General features: G+C 45.0%; 1 protein-coding gene across 1 annotated transcript in view; it reads left to right on the forward strand.

The window, feature by feature from the left end:
• The first annotated feature begins 11486 nt into the window (after positions 1-11486).
• Positions 11487-20955, forward strand: part of KIT (KIT proto-oncogene, receptor tyrosine kinase) — an 84364-nt gene continuing 74895 nt past the window's right edge. The window contains exon 1 of the mRNA XM_061192308.1: positions 11487-11605. Coding sequence (XP_061048291.1) covers positions 11539-11605 — 67 coding nt within the window. The 5' untranslated portion in view covers positions 11487-11538. The remainder of the gene's footprint in view (positions 11606-20955) is intronic.

The raw sequence follows: 20955 nt of genomic DNA on the forward strand, positions 1-20955 counted from the left end.
GTATGATTTTTCATAATTGCTATTTTTCATAATAATGCCCTCAGAGGGCAATTTGAGTGGAAGCAGCCTTGGATTTATGATCAGAAAACTTGCCTTTAAATGTCTGTTCCATTGTTTATTAAAATGGATAGACTTCGGCTAAATCACTTCTCCTCACTGAACCACAGTTCATTTTAATAGCTATACAATTAAGATAGTAAAAAAGATCTCTCATTTATTGGGTGCTTACTATATGCCAGGCACTGCTTTTAGCACTTTGCATATATTAACTCACAGCCGTGTGAGGTGGCTCTGGCCCTATTTTTACCCCATTTTACAGATGAGGAGACTGAGGTGCCGAGGTTAAATAACTTGCCCAGAGTCACATAGCCAGGGAGTGACAGGAATGAAAGCCAGAGGTGCAATGCTTGAAGAAGCTGAAAGAATATGAGCGGTTTTACCATCTCTTCTTGGCCACCAGCACAAAGTGTTGGTGGGGTTTTTTTCCTTTCAGTTATTGCCCCCAAACCAGAGAATCATCAACATTTTGGAGCAGGATGGAAACTCAGAGACTGTCAAGGGCAAACCTCTCAGGTTAAGGGAGAAAGATGCTGGGCCCAGAGCATTTAGAAGACTTGGGCTCAAGCTTGCTGATGAGCCTGTGGGGGCGTTGACCTTGCTGCCCACTGCCCTCAGCCATTCCCGTGCTTTTTCCCATCTGGTGAAATACTGCAAACAACTTAAAAAAAACACTGTTTATTGCGGATAAAGTTAAACATCTACAATAGTACAATGGACCCCAGGGGTCCCACTACCCAGCTTCAACAATCATCAGAAAAAGAAAAAAAAAAAACAACAACAATCATCAGCCACTTGGCCAATCTGGCTTTGTCTGTATTCCCACCCACTCCCCACCTCCCAGCCCCCACTGGGTAATTTTGAAGGGAATCTCAGGCATCATACATTTCATCATAAATAGTTTAGTATATATCTAAACTATAAGGACTCAATTTTTAAAAATGTACATTTTTTAAAACATTTATTTACTTATTTATTCATTTTTGGCTGCATTGGGTCTTCGTTGCTGCGCGCGGGCTTTCTCTAGTTGCGGCGAGCGGGGGCTACTCTTCGCTGCTGTGAGTGGGCTTCTCATTGCGGTGGCTTCTCTTGTTGAGGAGCACGGGCTCTAGGCGCGCGGGCTTCAGTAGCTGCGGCACGTGGGCTCAGTGGTTGTGGCTCGCGGGCTCTAGAGCGCAGGCTCAGTAGTTGTGGCAGACGGGCTTAGTTGCTCCGTGGCATGTGGGATCTTCCCAGACCAAGACTCGAACCCGTGTCCCCTGCATTGGCAGGCGGATTCTTAACCACTGCGTCACCAGGGAAGTCCCAATTTTAAAAAATATTTATTGAAGTATAGTTGATTTACAATATTGTGTACAGCATAGTGATTTGGGGTTTCTTTTTTTTTTTTTTTTTGCAGTTATATTCCATTAAAAGTTATTACAAGATGTTGGGTATAATTTCCTGTGCTGTTCAATAAATCTTTGTTGCTCATCTATTTTATGTATAGTAGTTTGTATCTGTTAATCCCATATCCCTAATTTATCCCACCTCCTTTTCCCCTTTGGTAGCCATAAGTTTGTTTTCTATGTCTGTGAGTCCTTTTCTGTTTTGCATATAGATTTATTTGTATTATTTTTTAGATTTCAAATATAAGTGATATCATATAGTATTTGTCTTTCTCTGTCTGAGTTATTTCACCAAGCATAATATTCTCTAGGTCCATCCATGTTGCTGCAGATGGCAATATTTCATTCTTTTTTATGGCTGAGTAAGGACTCTATTTTTTTAAAAAATATGTATATACTTATTTATTTATTTATTTGGCTGCATCAGGTCTTAGTTGCAGCATGCGAACTCTTAGTTGTGGCATGCACGCGGGATCTAGCTCCCTGACCAGGGATCGAACCCTGGGGCCTCTGCATTGGGAGAGCAGAGTCTTAGCCACTGGACCACCAGGAGAGTCCCAGGACTCTATTTTTAATATTAGCACAATGCTATTACCTTAAAAATAACAATAATCTCATCAAACAGCCTGTCAGTGTTCAAATTGCTTGCCCCATTTAACACACATTTTTTTAATACTTGATTTGCAGCAAGCAACTTTTGAACTTTCAACAAGTACAAGACACTGTGGAAGACACAGAGTTGGTGAGAAACAATCCCCGCCCTTTGGTTCTGAACAGTTGAGGATGAAGTTGAAAACCTATTATCAAAGTGAAACAAACATGCACTGTGTGCAGAGGCAAGCAGCACAGGATGGATGTTTGCTCATTGGCTGCCTGGGTTCAAGCTTACCTCCACCACTTACTAATCAGGTGACTGTAACTAAGTCACTTGACCTATCGGTGCCTTCCTCTCCTTACCTGTAATATGGGGCGAATGATAGACTGACCTCTAAGGGTTGTTTGGAAAAGAAATGTGTTAATACAGACAAACACTTCAATCAGCACATGAAACATCGTAATTACTCAATAAACATTATCTATTATTATTATATCCTGAAATGGTTATGACCCATTAATACGTCTTAAAGGCATTTTATAGTAGAAAGGTGGGCAGTTCTGGTTATTATGGCATGAATAATTATAATACACAATAATAATTATTATGTATGAGGATGATGATGATGATGGTGATGATTTTGGCCAGGACTGATTTTTTTTTAATGTGCAAGTCAATGAAAATTAATGGACTTTAGGGGCTTCCCTGGTGGTGCAGTGGTTAAGAATCCGCTTGCCAATGCAGGGGACACAGGTTCGAGCCCTGGTCCAGGAAGATCCCACATGTCGTGGAGCAACAAAGCCTGGGCGCCACGACTACTGAGCCTGCACTCTAGAGCCCACGAGCCACAACTACTGAAGCCCGTGCGCCTAGAGCCCGTGCTCCACAACAAGAGAAGCCACTGCAATGAGAAGCCTGCGCACCGCAACGAAGACCCAATGCAGCCAAAAATAAATAAATTAATAAAATAAATAAAATAAAATAAATAAATTTATTTAAAAAAATTAATTGACTTTGTCAATCACAATTTGCAAGTGATTTTGCACTTGCATCCTCTCTCTCTCTCTCTCTCTCCCTCTCTCTGGGATCACACCTCCTTCAAGCTGAGGGCAGAAGGCCTCAATCCCTTCAGACACATGTCCAAGGCGTTTCTGTCTTAAAGGGCCCAAGGGATAGAAGAGATCTGATTCCTAATTGAAATGAGGTGGCTGCCGAGAGGTTGTTATCATCTTTATGCTCAGGATAACTATTCATCCTGGAGGGTTTGGTTTATGCGTGTTGTCCCCTTTCACTCCCCAAAGTGTCTCAGACCCCTTCCTCATGCCCGTCCCTACCCCTTCCTGCCCTGTATATACCCCCATCTCCACAAACACTTTAACCACTGAAGGCCTGAGGACAAGCCACGAGCAGAGCTACTTCTGTCACTGGAAATGGTTTCTGCTACAGCACTGGTGTAACAAGGGCCATGCTTGCATTACTATCCCTTCAATTGTGGAAATAGTTCCTTCAATCAAGAATGAGGGGACTTCCCTGGCGGTCCAGTGGTTAAGACTCTGTGCTTCCACTGCTGGGGGCACGGGTTCGATCCCTGGTCGGGAACTAAGATCCCGCATGCTGTGTGGCAGGGACAAAAAAAAAAAAAAAAGAATGAGGGGAGTTTGGGATTAACACATACACACTGCTATACATAAAATAGGTAAACAACAAGGACCTACTGTGTAGCACAGGGAACTATACTCAATATCTTGTAATAATATATAATGGAAAAGAATCTGAAAAAGAATATATATATGTATAACTGAATCACTTTGCTGTACACTTGAAACTAACACAACATTATAAATTAACTATACTTCAATTAAAAAAAAAAAGAATGAGGGGTGGGTCCCTAATCTGAGATCATTTAGTTGCAAATTTCAAGAACTTGTAAGTAGATTAAACAATTCTGCTCACTCCCTCCCTCACCAATCAGGAGACCTGATTTACATGTACTCTTTTTTGTGTGTGTTAAATACGTTTTTCCTCCCAGTATTTTCTTGACCATTTAATACTTTTAATCGTAAAGCAAGTTCTTCTTCCTTCCTTACTCCTGCAATGTGACTTCTTTATCAGATCCTAAGGAAAACGTCAAAAGGTGAAAAGATCATGGCATTCCGTATGAGATTAAGACAGATTTGGATCATACAAATTTATGACAATAATAATTCCAGAAAAAGAAGCTGGATTTCATGGAGGCTGAATAAGCCCTGGTAAAATAAAAATTATAGGAAAAGGCACCCAGTTACATAGTTCATCCGTAATTCCATCTTGCAGACATTCGGTGACTACTGTGTGCATCATGGCTTCGTTTTGGGCAAGCCCTTCAGTGAGACCCACAGTTGAATTACAGCACAGTTTCCTCAAAGAATGTATTATTTAGTGGAGAGAGGCTGTGACAAGGTTACGAATAATTCTAATAAAAGGCAATGAAAGATATATGACTTTAAGAGATGCCTGAACAATGTGCTGTGGGGATTTATGGAACACAAATGTGACTCTGAAGTTTAGAAATACTCCTAATTCTGGGAAGTAGCATGGATTTAGATAAGAGGCCCTATTGAGTTGTTCTCTGTTTATTCATTTTTGTACAGTGCCCCAGGAGGAGCAATTGCTGTTAAGTATGATAAAGTAATCTTTTAGTGTCATCTTTTAAGTACTAAAAAAATATATATACATATTTAAGTATTAAATATTAAGTACTAAAAATATATATTTGAGTACTAAATATTAAGTACCAAAATATATGAATATGTATATATTTATATATACATATAAATGACTCTAGGATTTTAAAATTGACACCTCCCACCCCCCTGCAACTTTTCCCATTTCTCACTGGACTCCTCCCTTCTGTTTTCTAATGTTAATTCCTCCATCTTGACTTTAGATTCTGTTTGTTTTGTTTTGTTTTGTTTTTTGTTTTTGCCACGCTGCTGTCCGGTTTCGGGATCTTAGTTCCCAACCGGGGATCTAACCCGGAAGACAGTGAAAGCACTGAGTCCTAACCACTGGACCACCAGGGAATTCCCTAGATTCTGTTTTCATCTCCCCTTCTCAATCATCCTCCCCCACCAGCTGGATCTTCCAAATCTCCCTCTTCTGGTGTTTTCACCTCAGCCTACAAACTGCTCAAGGCTTCCCAATCTCCCTTTGATCCCTTGCCCCATCCCCTCCTTTTTTATACCATTCAATTTCTTGAAAACGTACCAAGCAATAAATCTTGGCACCATCTCTTCACCTCTGATGTACTGCTCAACCCACCGCAGCCTGAATTCTGGTGTCACAAACTCTGTTTGTCTGGGTGTGTGTCTGAGTGTGAGAGTATAGATTTAGTCACCAATGACCTCTAGGTTAACTAGGGAGGTGAGTTGTCACGGGAATTAAGTACAGGAGCTATGGAGTCAGCCTCCCAGGGTTCGAATCCTGGTATAAGTTTAGTGCAAGTTACTTAACTTCCTTGAGCCTCAGTTTCCTCAGCCATCAAGTAGGGGAGACCAAGAGTACCTACCTGGTAGAGCTATTGTGAGGATGAAATGGGCTAGTTTATGTAAATAATTTGGAACTGGCTAGGCGTTGCCAGTTCTTATTATGATTACAAACCAACTGATGCTTTTCTGTCTTTATCTTATTTGACTTCCCTAAGAGATAGGCAACACCTGAACACTCCCACTCTCCTGAAAACTTCTTGTGCCACAGCCCTCTCTGTGTTTGCCTTTCTGACCCTTGCTTATCAGGATCCTTTGTGGGATCTTCTTTTTCTGCTTGTCCCTTAAATGTGGGTGTTTCCCTAGGTGCTGACATCAGCCCTCTGTTTTCCTCAAGGGGGACACTCCATCTGGGGTGACCTCATCCAAACCCTCAGCTGCAGCCACCTCCCTATGGCCTGGCCTGTGCTGAGCTCCAGGCCTGGGTGTCTAGCTGGCACGACATCCACGAGCACCTCAAACCCACCAGGCTCAACTCCACATCCTTCACTTTCCATTAAAAACCTGCTTCTGTGTCTTGCTGAAGGGAAGCATGTTGGAGCTGACATCAGAAATCGGTCCCTCTTTCCACTCACCTTCCACAGTACCGTTGGGGATCAAGGCCTACGGGTCTGCTCAGCATCTCTCTTTTTCACCCCCTCTCACCATTCTCACCTCCACAAACTTAACCCAGTTTACCACTCCTCCTGTGGATCACCGCATTAGGCTCCTGTTTTCTCAAGTTTTGGCCCCTTTCCATACATCCTTCACTGCGTCTTCCCACTATCGTTCAAAATGTTAACCTTATCACATCTGGCCCCAGAGTAAAGTCCTTTAGTGACTCTTCATAGCTTCACCCTTCATCAGAGGATGAAGGTCATGATTCCTGGCATGAATAGCTCTTGTTTATCTCTGTGGTCTCAACGCTTCCCTCCCTGTGAGGCCCCGCTTCCTAGCTGTGCTGCACTACTTGTGGTTCACATGCCTCGCGCTGGTTCTTGCCTCTAGCCCTTCGCATGCGTGCTTCCTGCCTCTCCCTGTTTTGCCTTCCTCTCCTCTGGATGCCTCAGAATCTGCCATCTCTTTGGGGGAGCTTCATGAGGCCGCTGTACATGATCGAGGTGCTCTTCTGTGTTCAAACATCACCCTGTGCAGAGCTCTGTTAGAGCACCTGTACAACCATTTCATCTTTGACCCCCTTATGTGTCTCTCTTCTTTCTCCGCAAATCCCATGAGGACAGCATCTCTGTCTTGTCTAACTCTGCATTCCCAGCACCAAATAGAGCACATCTGGCACATAGAAGGTGTTCAATCAATACCGAGTGAAAGCTTGACCTAAGAACATACATTATCTTTTTTCATCCTCACAAACGGTGAGGGTTATCATTAGTATAGAGTCTACCAATAAGGATCATATACTCATTTCTCCCATTTGATGGACAAAAGACTTTCAAATCGTTACTGGAAAAACAAGGTCTATTAAGGAGCAAACTTGAAAAGGATTATTCCCTCGATGTAGCAATTCCACCTCTAGGAATCTATCCTAAATAATTCATAGGAGGCAGGGAAATTTTATTCACCAAGATCTTCATCACCAAGTAATTTATGATAGAAGAAAACTGGAAAAAAATAGAGAAATGATTAAACATCCAGAATTATGGTATATAAATAGGACTGACTGAACATTATATTACCATTATATGGTATGTTTCCAAAGAATTTTTAATGATCTGGGACAATGCTTGTGTTATGATTAGCGAAAAAGCTAGAAAGAAAATTAGCAAATATTGTAAAATCAAATCATATAATAAAAAAAAACCCCTTAGGATAGGCAGAGAAAAAAGATTTGAAGGAAACATACCAGGGACTTCCCTGGTGGCGCAGTGGTTGGGAGTCTGCCTGCCAGTGCAGGGACATGGGTTCGAGCCCTGGTCCAGGAGGATCCCACATGATGCGCCCGTGCACCACAACTACTGGAACTGTGCTCTGGAGCCCTTGAGCCACAGCTACTGAGCCCACGTGCCACAGCTGCTGAGGCCCGAGTGCCTAGAGCCCATGCTCCTGCGCACCACAATGAAGAGTGGCCCTCACTCGCTGCAACTAGAAAGGGCCCACGAGCAGCAACGAAGACCCAACATAGCCAAAGAAAGAAAGAAAGAAAGAATTGCTTTGCTTGGCTCTGTTAAAAAAAAAAAAAGAAACATACCAAAATGAACTCTTCAGTAATTATACCTTGGGTGATTTTTGTTTTGTTTTGTTCATTATAATTTTTGGTATTTTCTAAATTTTCTACAATAAGCATCTTTACTTTTACAATCAGAAATATAAAAAATCTTCAAATTACAGATTTGGGCTGTCTGAGACTATACTGAACATTTTTGGTTCTCTTTGTGCAGCATCATTCCTCCTTCTCCTGTTGAGAGGACCTCGCTTTTTCTTTGAGAACACAATCCTCCCCATTCCCTCGTGACGTGGATGAAGTGGGCCCCCAACCCTAGCTCCAGGGATGGGCATGTGACCCAGGCCTGGCCCATCCTCATGTTCCATCTGTTTGGCTTCAGTGACTGGTTCTAGATGGGCATGTGACTTAAGCCAAATCGGTACTTCTGCAGGAGATGTTCCTGAGGGCAGAAAAGCTCTGCTTGCATTGGTACTAATGAGCTGTAAGTCTAGAGCTGCATATGAGGTCAGGGAAGCAATACAGGAAAGCATTGCTGAAGGATGGAGATGAAAAGGAATGCATGTGTGTCCACACACACACACACACACCTCACCTTCAAGTCTGATGACTTTGAGCTCTTAGATCTAGGAAAGTCTGGGACATTATCACCCCTGGACTTTCCAGTTATCTGGGCTAATACATTTTAGGTTTCTTTGTTTGCACAAACTAGTTTGCAACTTCTACAAGTTGCAGTCAAGAGTTCTCATTAATACAATTACGAAAACAATAAAAATACATAAAATATAATCCATGAAAGGGTCCAGGGCTAATCACAAAACAGACTACAGAACTGGTCCCACACATCCCACCTGAGATATAAAACATTTCCATTATTGTAAATGTTTCTACTGGACATGATCTAAAGTATAGTTCATTCCCCTGGAAGTTCACTCATAGCACCTTCTATATGCCTCCTTTTAGTACATAACTGGCAGGGGGTATTATTAAAAATAGCTAATAACCCTAAAGGCACAAAGACTGGAAGCTCTCTGTTGTGCCTGGCATTAAAACTTTAATTGCTGGATCTGGGGAGATTTGGGGTATCTCAAGGGAGGAGTTGGAGTGAGAGGGTACTAAGGTGTTTAGGAAAGTAGATATTTTTCCAATCAGTACAGAAAGATTTCAATATTCTACCAACCGATATGGTCAGCCTGAGTGTGTACAGGCTGAACACGAGCCCTGTTAACAGATACTATAGTTTCTTATTTGGGTATCTGTTTTTCCTCCTGGAACAAGAATCTCTCTACGTAGAGACTCTGTCTTACTGATTTTTGTAGCGTATGCCTACCTAGGTGCTCATAGGTGTTTTTGAATGGTGAACATGAATGATAGTCCAGCATTGTATAATTCCCTATTCTGTTTTTTATTTTTTTTTCTGATAGACGTTTCCTGCCTAGAATTAAATTGCAATATGGTCTCTTTTCAGCCACTCTTCTGAAGACTTGTTATCCTCTCCAATATCAGTTGATTGAAGAAGAAAATTGTAAATTTTCTCTTTCAGGCATAATGTTGATATTTTTAACACATAGTGATTTTTTTCCCCACTACAAATGATTTTAGAAATAAATCAAGATCCTAGAAACTTATGATTGCTTTGAGTGGTAGCTTTTATCTCTGTCATTTTAAGAAGAAGATGTGGTCTGATGGCCCTGAGCACAGAGCCCTTTGAATTTCAGTTCTCCCACAGCTGTGTGCCTTGAACCATTTGCTAGGACATTGGGGTGTGGGTTCCCACACTTGACTGTAAGGATTGCGGCAGGACCCACACCTGTCTATGAACAATGGTCCTCCCAGTGCCTAGCCCCTCCTTGTTCACAGTAGACACTTAGATGCTTATTGCATGAATAAATAAAAACATTTAAAGAGAGGCAATCATATATATCGATGAAGTAGTGATAATTTTTAAGTGATTAGCTTTTTAAAAAAAATTTATTTATTTTATTTATTTATTTTTGGCTGTGTTGGGTCTTCGTTGCTGCGCGCGGGCTTTCTCTAGTTGCAGCAAGCGGGGGCTACTCTTCTTGTGGTGCACAGGCTTCTCATTGCAGTGGCTTCTCTTATTGCAGAGCACGGGCTCTAGGCGCGGGTGCTTTAGTAGTTGTGGTTAGTGGGCTCTAGAGCGCAGGCTCAGTAGTTGTGGCGCACAGGCTTAGTTGCTCCACAGCATGTGGGATTTTCCCGGGCCAGGGCTCGAACCCCTACCTCCTCTGAATTGGCAGGCAGATTCTTAACCACTGCGCCACCAAGGAAGTCCAAGTGATTAGCTTTAAAAGTCACTTTTCTTAAACCAATTTAGGGCCTATCAACATCGAACAGGTGAGCTTTCAATATTAAATAAAGGGGGTGGCAGAGAATTGGTTAATTATAAATTTGGCTGCTACTTTAGAGAAGGGTCTAGGTATATCTAAATTATTCCATAGCTTTTTCTTATGGGCACTTCCCATTTCTTTTCCATTCTGAAGCTTTCTGGAGAGGTGTTTACTGATTTATTAGAATGCACAGGGAAAGCTCATCATACCTGGGGTCAGTCTTATAATGACTGGGTCTCCCCTCTTTTAGCTGTGTGATCTTCGGCTACTTTTAGAATTGAAATAATATACATACCTGTTCCACGACCTCACAGGGCTGTTACTGTGAGCATGAAATAGCATTCAGCGTAAGGAGGAACTATAAAACCCTATACAGATACTGTTGTTTCCTTGGGTAAAGCATTTCCTAGGCCGTGAAACTTGGCTTAAGAGGATCATTTTACCATTGTTTTGCCTTGGTACAGGCTAGGGCAGCTAAGAGGAACGCTAGAATCCCCACCCCTGTAACTGTCGTCTGATAGAGAGGCAGAGAAAACCTACAGTAAAAAAAAAAAAAAAAAAAAAAAAAAAAGGCGCCCAGAGGGCTTCTAGAACAACGACTTTGGCGCAAATGGGTTTAAAAACTCGGGCTCCCAGAGTAAACTTCTCAAGGCCCCTTCCCACCCCAAAGCCCCAATCTCCAGAAAGGTCTCAGCAGGGGCTTGTTGGGCAGAGGCCACGCCCACCAATAGAAACCAACTGTGATCTTACAGGTTGAGGAGCAGGTGGAGAAACTGAGCATTAATAATTACCTACGCCTGGGCTCAGCTTTTTACCGCGGCGCCCGGCGCCACGCTTGGTCCCCCTCGAATAACAGGAATAGAGAAGAATGTCGGGGCCCAATCCCATCGCCCCCCTCCCCCCGTTCCTGTCCCCCGCACCACCTCCACCACTAGCGGCGTCCAGCCTCCTCCCTCGGGAGCGTGCTCGAGGGGCGGAGGCGGACCTTTATTGTCTGGGGAGCACCTGCCAGGTGGCGGGCCGGTCCCCTGATGTGCGCGTGGTGCCCAGCTTCACAAAGCGCGCGGGCAGCGCCACTCTCGTCCGGGAACCGCCTCTGGCAGCTCTACCATATCACAGGAGAGAAGAGGTGGAGAGATGAAGGGGCTCTGGGGTCAGGAGCGGGAGGCGAGGGCCGGCGTGCTCGCTCGCTACCCGCGGGCTCGGTCCCCCGGGATCAGCACGTCGAAGGAGCAGGGGTCAGACGCCGCAGCCAGGGAGCAAGACCCAGGAGTGGGGGAGGGAGGGAGGGGAAGCGAGGAGGGGCGCGGAGAAGGGGCGTGGCCGGCACGCAGTGGGAGGGCGCTGGGAGGAGGGGCCGCTGCTCGGCGCTCGCAGCTCTGGGGGCCCGGCTTTGCCGCGCTCCGTGCACTTGGGCGAGAGCAAGAACGTGGAACGGAGCTCTGCTCCCAGCGCAGCCACCGCGATGAGAGGCGCTCGGGGCGCCTGGGATTTCCTCTTCGTCCTGGTGCTCCTGCTCCGCGTCCAGACAGGTGGGAGGGCGCTGCGGGCACCCGGACCGCGTCCCTCGGCTCACCTTGTGCCCCCCTAGGGCCCGAACACGTTGGGGGTGTGTCGGGAGAGGTGGCTGCCGGCCCTCTGGTGCCGGGGCATTTCAGCCTCCGGGAAGATTCGGGGCGGCCCTGGGACTCTCCTGCGCCCTGCCCTGCTCACCTGCGCAGGGAGCCCCCTGTCGCTGGTGGTGGGCGCGCTGAGCTGGGGGTCTTCCGGGAATGGGGGCGGCGAGGGGGGCTTAGGCTGAGCGAGGTGAGGCTGAGGGCAGCGGGTTGCGTGCGAGTTTGGGGATGCTTTTGTGCGGAGGGTGAGCGGGCGCAGAGGCGGGCGGCGAGGGGCTTCGCACCCAGCGCGTTAATCTCCGCCGGGCGAGGCGCGACCGCTGCTTCCTTTTGTTAAAAGTTGTGCGTGTGTGACCGGCGCACCGGAGGACCGGCCGGCAGGTTCTCGGCCGCGCGGAGGGCGAAGTTGGAGGAGAGCCTTTTCTTTGCTCTGCGGCGGCTGCTTTCCAAACCGCGGCGCTCTTTGTGCCCCAGAGCAGGGGACGGACCCGCTGCGTCTTCTGCTTCAGGCGCCATCCTGGACCCGAGTCGAAGACTGCGTTGTCCCCGGGTCCTCCGTTTATGCCTTTTGCACGGGGAGCGTGCCGCGTGCGGCTCTGTGGCCGCGAACCTGGAGGTGCGGCTCCGGAGACAACTTGGGTAGGGCGTGTGGAAAGCAGCCGCTAGGTTGCAGACTTTTTGCTTTTGTAGATTCCGTGCCCGAGGCTCGCCCCTTTCTGCCGGGTGCCGTTTCTTTCCTGCAACGCGCCCCGGAGCGGCTGAGGGCTGCGTTTGCTGCCTGCTCCCGGGGGAGGCGGGGACGGTGCGCCGGGACACTGCGGTCCCTGACCCCAGCCGCCACCCACGCACGGCCAGAGTGCCCGGCCAGGCTGGCAGGGCTCTGCAAGCCCCTCTACGCGGTGTCTGCGACCTGTAATCGCAGGTCCCTGTTTTCTTTGGGAATTTTGAGATTCGCAACACCCCCTCCCATAAGATATCTCTACTGAAGGGCTGCCTGAGGTGAGGGGTGGGAGATGGAGTGGAACTTTCTGCAAATCTTACTTACATCTTAAAGCTGTTATGAAAATCGGTTATATCTGCGCGGGAACTTGGGTCTTCAGGTGGAGGAGGATTTGCAGGCTCCTGGAAGCCCTCAGATTCCTGCCCCCTCTCTTTTTTTCTGGGCGTCGCTGGTGCGCAAGCGAGTGCAGGTCGCCCGGCTAACCCCTGAAGCCCTGCTTTTTCCCAGGTCATTTTTGTTTTTTTTTGTTTTTTTGACCTTTAAGGCTAACTTGATGATGTAAGGATAGAAAGTGAGTCTGAACTGGAATTCAAGGGCTCCAAAGGAAGCATCGCTATGAACTGTTGTGGGACTCTTATCTACTGCTGATCAGTTTTCCCATAAAGTCTTAAGATGCAGCCTTCCCCTTCCCGGTCTTATAAGGCATTGTGAGGGCTTTCCTGTGGGGGAAGAGAGGTAGGAGGGATCATGAATGAGTGTCCGGATTGCCGTGGCGGATTTGACTGCCTAAGCGTTCAAATTAGACGTTTGGTCCTTTCCATCTTTGTGCCTTGACATTTTAATTTCAGTGAAGGGGTGTGCACTGGACCCGACGGGGACCCAAGAAAGGTAGACCACGCATACTATTTCCCATTTTTAAAATTAAATGAATCAATTGCTCCCTTATTCCTCATAATTAGCCCGCTCCATCCAACAGATTTTTTTGGCAAAGGGGATTTTAAGGTCTGGCTCCTGGGGGGCAGTGTGGTGTAGTGACAAAGGCTTGTGCTGCCTTTCTGGTTCTCCTTTTCTCAGCTTCTATTGGCTGTGTGCCGTTGTGCCAGCCCCTTAAATTTGGGGGAGCCCGGGGTCCTCAACAGGGCAGCAAGGGGTCTGCACCATGAAGGATCCTTTGGGTCCCAAATTCTCCTCTTCCAGCATTATGAGCGTAGACTCTACACTTCCTCTGAACTCTTTCCCTGAATCCTTCCTGCCTCCTTGAAATTCCACTGCCTCCTGGTCACGGCGACCGCTTGGTGGTGTCCTACTGGTCTGCCTCTGGTTAAAGCAGGGAGATGTGTGTTCTCTCCGGTCCACACATGCTCGCCTACAGTTTCCCTTTGAGGCCTAGGAGGTGCCAACTCTGCAGGACCCTCCATCATCACCACCCCCGCCCCGCCCCAGTGTTTACAACTCCTGTGCCCAGCAGGATGAACCTGCAGTGAATAGTGAATCATACCCTCCCCTCGTTCCTGCAGGTGTGAGGCTAGAGTCATCCCCAGCAGCTGGACACATAACATTCTGAATTACTATCCTGCTGGAAATAACATGATGGTCTTATAAAAGGGAACCCAGACAATTCATTTATCCCCTTTCTGGTCTTTCCCACCCCTCCACACATTTTTTCTTAAGACTTTATAAACCATTCATGCTGTGCTATTGCAACACGTTTTCTAGGGTGCCTCCAATTTCACATTAGTGCCAAACCCAGTGCTGGGGCCTTTGCCTGCAATTTCCAGTCCTCTCAACAAGCCCTGGAGGTAGTCTTGTTACCATCCCTACCATTAAAGCTGGAGAAACTGGCTGAGGATAAGCCAGTTCCCAGAATAATCAGGGGTGAAGCCTGAGATTGGCCCCATATGCCCAGCTGTATATCCAATCACATGATTTCTCAGAATCAGTTGTAAAGTGAGATTTATTTGAAACTATTCTGTATCATATGCCAGGCATTGTTGGAGGTTCTGGGAATATAGGATGGCCAAGATCATTACTTTCCCAGTGTTGGTGAAAAAGACCTAGATTGCCTGTCATACGATGTCTGAGTTAGTGTTCTCAATTTGAGGGAAGTATTCATTGAAGGGGGAGTCATTCAATGATAGCTTCCCTGGGGGGTATGTAGGCATTTGATGCTGGGTATGAGGGCTTTAGGTGTTAGCTGTCCTATTCCAGGTAGAGTCCCTCCGAAATGAAGATGCACTGTCTCTAAAATGATGGTGCAAGTTAGTTGAAATTTTTTTCCATCCCCACTGCAAAAAACTAAAAGTGGTCTTAGCATTATATACTTGTGGCGTACTTGTGAGAGAGAAAACCCCCAGTGATGGGTAACATCATTGGCTGTTTACCCTGGACGAGCACAATGAGATATAATGGCAGCTCAGCACTCAAAGCCTTTCTTTTTCCAAAACAAATGCTTATCAGAAATGTGCCAAGTTATTTTGTGGGCTTCCCTTGGAGCACGTTTATGTACAGATGTTGTTGTGATGGATTTTGCTGCTGTTGTTGACGGCCGTTAGAAGTTGCCCTTAGGATTTTGACTCATTTCCTCAAGTCTCCCCCAGCTGATTAAAGAAAGACACCAGGAAATGAGCCGCGGTGTCCTGAGCGGGAATTCTTGAAGCTGGACTGCAGTGCAGGGACCCCTCAAAGGCAGCGGTCAAGGCTGCAGCGACGTTTTCTCCAGAATGAATTTAGTTTAACAGCTGATAGGCTAGGGAAGTGCTTAATGTTGCTGCATTCACATATGGTAACTTTTTTAAAAAGGGGACTGAAGGACATTTGAAGAAATCCTAAGCATGCAGAATTTCACCTGCAGTCTCTGTAACTTGAATAGATATTTTCGTGGCTGCAAATCCAGAGTGAAGAGGGCCTACAAGGGAGTCACCAGAGGTAAAAGTTTGAATCTAGGGCAAATCCAGTGTAAATCTTTGTTGAAAGCAGAGAGGACTTGTGAGGAAGCCTAGCCTGGCAGCTCTGGTCTCTGACATTTTGGACCCGAGACAGCCCATCTTTTGACTTCAGACTCTTAATTGCAAACTCATAGCCCTTGCTTGGATGTGTTTCGTTTGGCCCACATGGTGCTTTTTTAGAAAACATTGGGGCAGTATTTAAAATATGGAGAATTTATATCAAGATCTAGATTTCTTTATTCTCTCAAAGAATCGAAAACTCCCCCTCTTTAGATGGGACCTCTACTCTTTCCATTGCTCTAGACAATACCACTCTATACTGCAAGTCGGGCGTTTAGGCATTTAGCCTTGGGTCCCGGTGAGCACAGGTGGGACCACGCAGGTACCTAGTGGAAGGAGCACAGGCCTAAGGAATGAAAACAGCCTTGTATTAGTCTGCTGGCTCCATGACTGACAGCTTTGTGACCTCGGAACAAATTGCTTACCCTTGCTGAGCTTCACTCTTTCATCCTAGTTTTAGCTGTGTGACTTTGGGAAAGTTACTTAACCTCTCTGTGCCAGTAAATGTGTGGCTACATATAAAATTTTTAGAATGGTACTGCCTAGCACGCTCATGGTACAAGCTCAACACATGTCAAGCTCTGTACATATTTATTATCTGTAAATAAGGAATTATTGCTGTCCCTAATATGGGAATAATGCCTTCTCTAATATGATTACTCTAAAGATTAGAAACAGATTCTTGTAAAGATACTTGGCACAGGGTCTGGGATGGCATAGGCACCTAACAAATGAAGAAACTCCATGAGTATGTAGAATCTGACTATTTCTCTTTATAATCCTTGCACGCAGATACCAATAGGTACTAACTTGACAGCTTTTAAAATGAAATAAACTTTAATTTTTGTCTTGAGTTTTACATAGCTTTTGACAAAACAGTTGGGAATCACTAGTGTTAAAGAGTGAACAGATCTTGGACTATTTTTTTCCCCAGGGGGGAAAAAAACCCAGAAGATTTTTTTTTTAAACATCTTTATTGGAGTATAATTGCTTTACAATGTTGTGTTAGTTTCTGCTGTATAACAAAGTGAACCAGCTATATGTATACATATATCCCCCAGAAGATTTCTCCAGTGAAAATATTCATACCTTCTAATTTTTCCATTCATCTTATGCTTTAGCCTTAATGCTTACATTTTGGTTATGAAATGCGTTGGTTAGGTATTTTCCGCTGCATACCTTTCTGACAGTTAGGTTTTTAAGGCTTTTGCAAACTTTAAAGTTTAAGCTAAATTGTTATTCAGGGCATGTGGCATCAGAGTTAAGAGTTTGGGCTCTGAAGTTGACAGGTTTATCCAGCTTGGCCTCTTGCCAGCTCTGTGACCTGGGACGAGACCCTTCACCTCTGCTTAAGCTTCAATTCCTCATCTGTAAAATGGGGATGATGGTATAGGCCTACTGAAAGGAGTAAATTAGATCATGCACGAAACACACTTTGCATAGCGTCCCTTACAGGGAAAGCACGGGGACTCCACCATCAGGCTGATTTTATGTTTCTTTTTCAGCGTTTGTCTCTTAGGAAAGAAATTTGGAAATGGTTTTAAACCAGATTGTATAGAGGGGTTTCTTTTAGTATTAAGATGAAGCTTATCCATTCAATGTCTAGTTTTTTAAAAGGTTCACAGTTAGTGTTAATGCATACTTCTCTCCCTGGTTCTTTGTTTAACCTTATTCACAGGCTGTTTTCCACCAAAGGGAATATAGCTTTCTGGATAAAAGTTTAGGAGGGGAAAGTTCTGTAAATGGCCCATTTTCTCAATGAATAAGTAAGTGTAGCTCACAGAGGGTCCATGAACCCTATTGCCTTGTAAAGTGGCATTGAAAGCACCTTGAGAGGGAGGAGCTTTTCCGTGACTGTATGAGGCCCTTCCCTAGCTGTGAGGGACCAAGCTGAGCTTGTCCATTGCCCTGGGCTGGACACACAGCAGTGCTCAGGCAATACTGGTTTAACTTCTCTCCTGTTCTCCAGCACTTGTACAGAGCTTTGAACATAGTGAATGCTCAGGCAACATTTCAGATTCAGTTTAACGAAGGATGATCAATCCCTATGTCTTGGTCCTTGTAGGGACGATGCGTGTAGGCTCTGGGGGTGGGGTAGGAACAGAGTAAGAGCAGAGCCAACAATTCAAAGAGAGAATTGGTGTCGTAAGAAGTGCAAAGGGCCCAGGCAATATTTCAAAGGAGAGGAGTTTACGTCTTGGTGGACATGTGATAGAGATCAGGGATCAGTCCATGTGGGAAGTAATATTTGGCATTAATTTCTAAACTTTAAAAGAGGGTAGAGTGTCTGTAGTGGAGGCTTGTGTTGGAAAAAGCTCCTGAAACAGGGAGCAAGAGATGAAGATCTTATTTGAAGATTTTCACATTTTTCAATTGGTGTTAGGACTGGGGGTAGAGAATTGGAGGCGAAGAGGCTGGAAAGGTGGATTCTGATTAGCCTCAAGGAGCATTGGAGGGGGAGGGTATATTTAGTGTTGAGTTTGGTCCAGATTCTGAAAAAAACTCTGAAGTCAAGGCTGCGGTAGACTTGACCCAGTAGTGGCCCTCCCAGCTTTGCTTGCTGGTCCAGGGCTGTTCGCTCTACTATTCTGTCCTGTTAAGTACACTCCCCAACCTGCTCCAAAAACTTGCACATCCGCTTGCTGTGGGCAGCCAGAACTAAGGGAGGTATGTGTGTGTGTGTGTGTGTGTGTGTGTGTGTTTAAATTTTAGTAAAATGCACGTAACATAAAATTTACCAGCTTGACCATTTTTTGGGTGTACAGTTCAGTGGTGTTAATTACATTCACATTGTTGTGTAACCCATATCCAGAACACTTACATCTTGCAAAACCAAAACCCTCTACCCATGAAACACTCCCTGAGCCCTTGGCAACCATTATTCTACTTTCTGTCTGTATGAGTTTGACACTCTAGGGACCTCATTCAGTATTTGTCTTTGTGACTGGCTTATTTCATTTAGCATACTGTTCTCAAGGTTTATCTGTGTTACAGCGCGTGTCAGAATTTCCTTCCTTTTTAAGGAAGGCAATGTATGTACATGTATATGTATGTACCAACCACATTTTTTTCTCCATTCATCCATCGATGAACACTTGTGTTGCTTGCCCCTTTGGGCTATTGTGACGAATGCTGTTATGAACATGGGTGTACAAATATCTAAGGGAGAGTTTCAGAGGGGCCTCTGTTAGGATGGTTAGGCCCACGGCTGAGAGCTATGTGTTGGTGGGGAGCTGGGCAGAGGGACCATCGGTCATACTCTTTAGATGGTTAGGTGGTCTCTGGATGAAGGAGTGAGTGCCTGCGTGTTGGGGTGCATGCTCTGGAAAGAAGGGGGAACACTTAAGAGACATGAGGAAGATAAAGGTGGCAGACTTAGTTACTTTGCTTGGCAAATTTACAGGCATCTTGGATGTGCCAGGCACTGACGAGATTGTGGGGAAGGGGAGCAGGAGCTATTGTGGGTGTGGTAACGGAGATCTGGGGATGCTACGGAGTTCACAGAAATAAAGCCAAGAAGAGGAGCCCATTTGAAAGAGGGCATATGATGCTGGACTCCGCTATGTTTGTTTATTGATTATTTACAGGCTGCATTTACTTGGCACTTAATTTCACAGACACGATGATAGATATAAATGAAAATCTTCTTAGGGTCAGGTGCATGTAAAAAACTAAACCCCAAAGGTCACAGAACATGGCTCTATAATATTACAGTAGGATTTGGGGATTATAAAGAATTGTGTGTTGTGTACCCATCGTATAACGAAAAGTAAATTTTCATGAAAAGAAATCGATGGCAGGAAGATAATTTTCGTTTAGTCTCTGCATTAGACTATTTTAAAAGTATGTTTATTGGTTTTCTCAGAGAACAAAATGGATGTTTTAGGCACGGAAGAGGACGTAGAGTTGATTAAAGCTTTGGGAAATAGGCCCTTTGAAGGCAACTTAAAGAATTGGATTTATTAAGCCTGGAGAAGATAAGGTAAAGGAAGGTTTAGTGAATGACAGTCTTCAGATATTTGTAGTATGTGAGTGAAGAATGGGACAAAATGAGAATAGTTTAAATTGCCCCAGAAAAAAATTGAGGTTTTTTTTTTTTTTTTAGGGAAAATTCTTTGATTGGAAGGGTTGGAAAAGACTTTATTGTGTTACCAGAGTTATAGGGCCTTGGCTACAGGTATGAGAAAAGCCAAAAGTAATTGTCATTCTGAAATGGTTAGGTCCTGCCCACCTCAGTTGGCTTGATGACCCTTTAAGGGCCCAGCTGAAATCTTTCTAAATAAAATAACCAGCTGTTTTTCTCTCTTCACTGCCTCGGCTGTGGGGTGGACTGTTTCTTATAAATTCTGGGTAGACTCTAACAGGAGCCTCACAGTTTTTGGTTATATTGGAAATAGCCAATAAAGAACCCACACCTAAAAAGGGGTTATTGATCAGTCTATTGGAGTTGGGGACAGTGGATCTAACCACAGAATGAACTGTGCAGTGCACGATAGCTTAAGCTGAGTGCCAAAATAAGAAAAACAAGGAAGTTCGGGGTCTAGAGAAATCTGTAATCGACCATAATTAGCCCTAACCTAAGAATGATTGTGCTCTGTGATCACCCGACCGACTGGTGATTTTGAGACACAGCCAGCCATGCTGCATGTAGGCTGACAGATCTGTAAGGGTGAAGGAAGTCCTTTTCCCTTGATTACTCAGGGATGGACTGTTCAGTCTGGGGTTTACCCAGCACCCTCACTTCCCTTCCCACCTGTCCCTTCCCTTTGGTCATTTCATGGTCATGGCTCAGTGGCACGTTAGATCAGCCAGTGGCCCAGCAGGGGAAGGTGGTAGAAATGAAATTGCAATTGGGCAGTCTCTGGTTGATTACATCATTTCGCTTGTCATGTCAACATGCATGATGATTTCTGAGATGTGATCCCTGCCTTCAAGGAGCCTGGGATCTGTGGAAACATAAGTGCTTGGTGTAGATGCTAACATAGTAAGATTTGTAATAAGATTTAAATACTAGTGCTGGTCCAGAAGCCAGGACACATATTCATTTGCATTGGGTGGGAGGAATGAGCATCATTTCTTGAGTAGAATGGCTGATTCCAAGGAAGATCTGGGACCTGAGTTAAATCTTGAAGAATGGGGCAGGAATTGGTCACGGTGTGAACAGCAGAAGTAGAGGTTTACAGTTAGCTGAAAGACTCCCATAGAAAAAAATCTCTGTGGAGACTAGCAGAAGATGAGATAGGATAATTTTTAGGGCACCTGGATTTTTCTTCAGTAACTGCAGTATTTGCTGCGGTACCATATGTGATGAGATTTTTGTATGTGTAATCTGGTCAAGTAGGTGCTTACTCAGAGAAATAACTTTAAGAAACGGAAGAGTATAGGTCTCACTTTTGCATGATATTACATATATTGTATGCACAGTGCAAATCCAGAGTAGGTCCACGGATGTGTACTTGGAGTTGCTTCTAAGTCCAGGGCTAATTACCCTCCCCTACCTTCCTACTCCCCACCACCCCCCAGCCAAGATCACAGATTTT

The sequence above is a fragment of the Eubalaena glacialis genome, chromosome 5, assembly GCF_028564815.1.
Source record: "Eubalaena glacialis isolate mEubGla1 chromosome 5, mEubGla1.1.hap2.+ XY, whole genome shotgun sequence".
Taxonomy (NCBI): Eukaryota; Metazoa; Chordata; class Mammalia; order Artiodactyla; family Balaenidae; genus Eubalaena; species Eubalaena glacialis.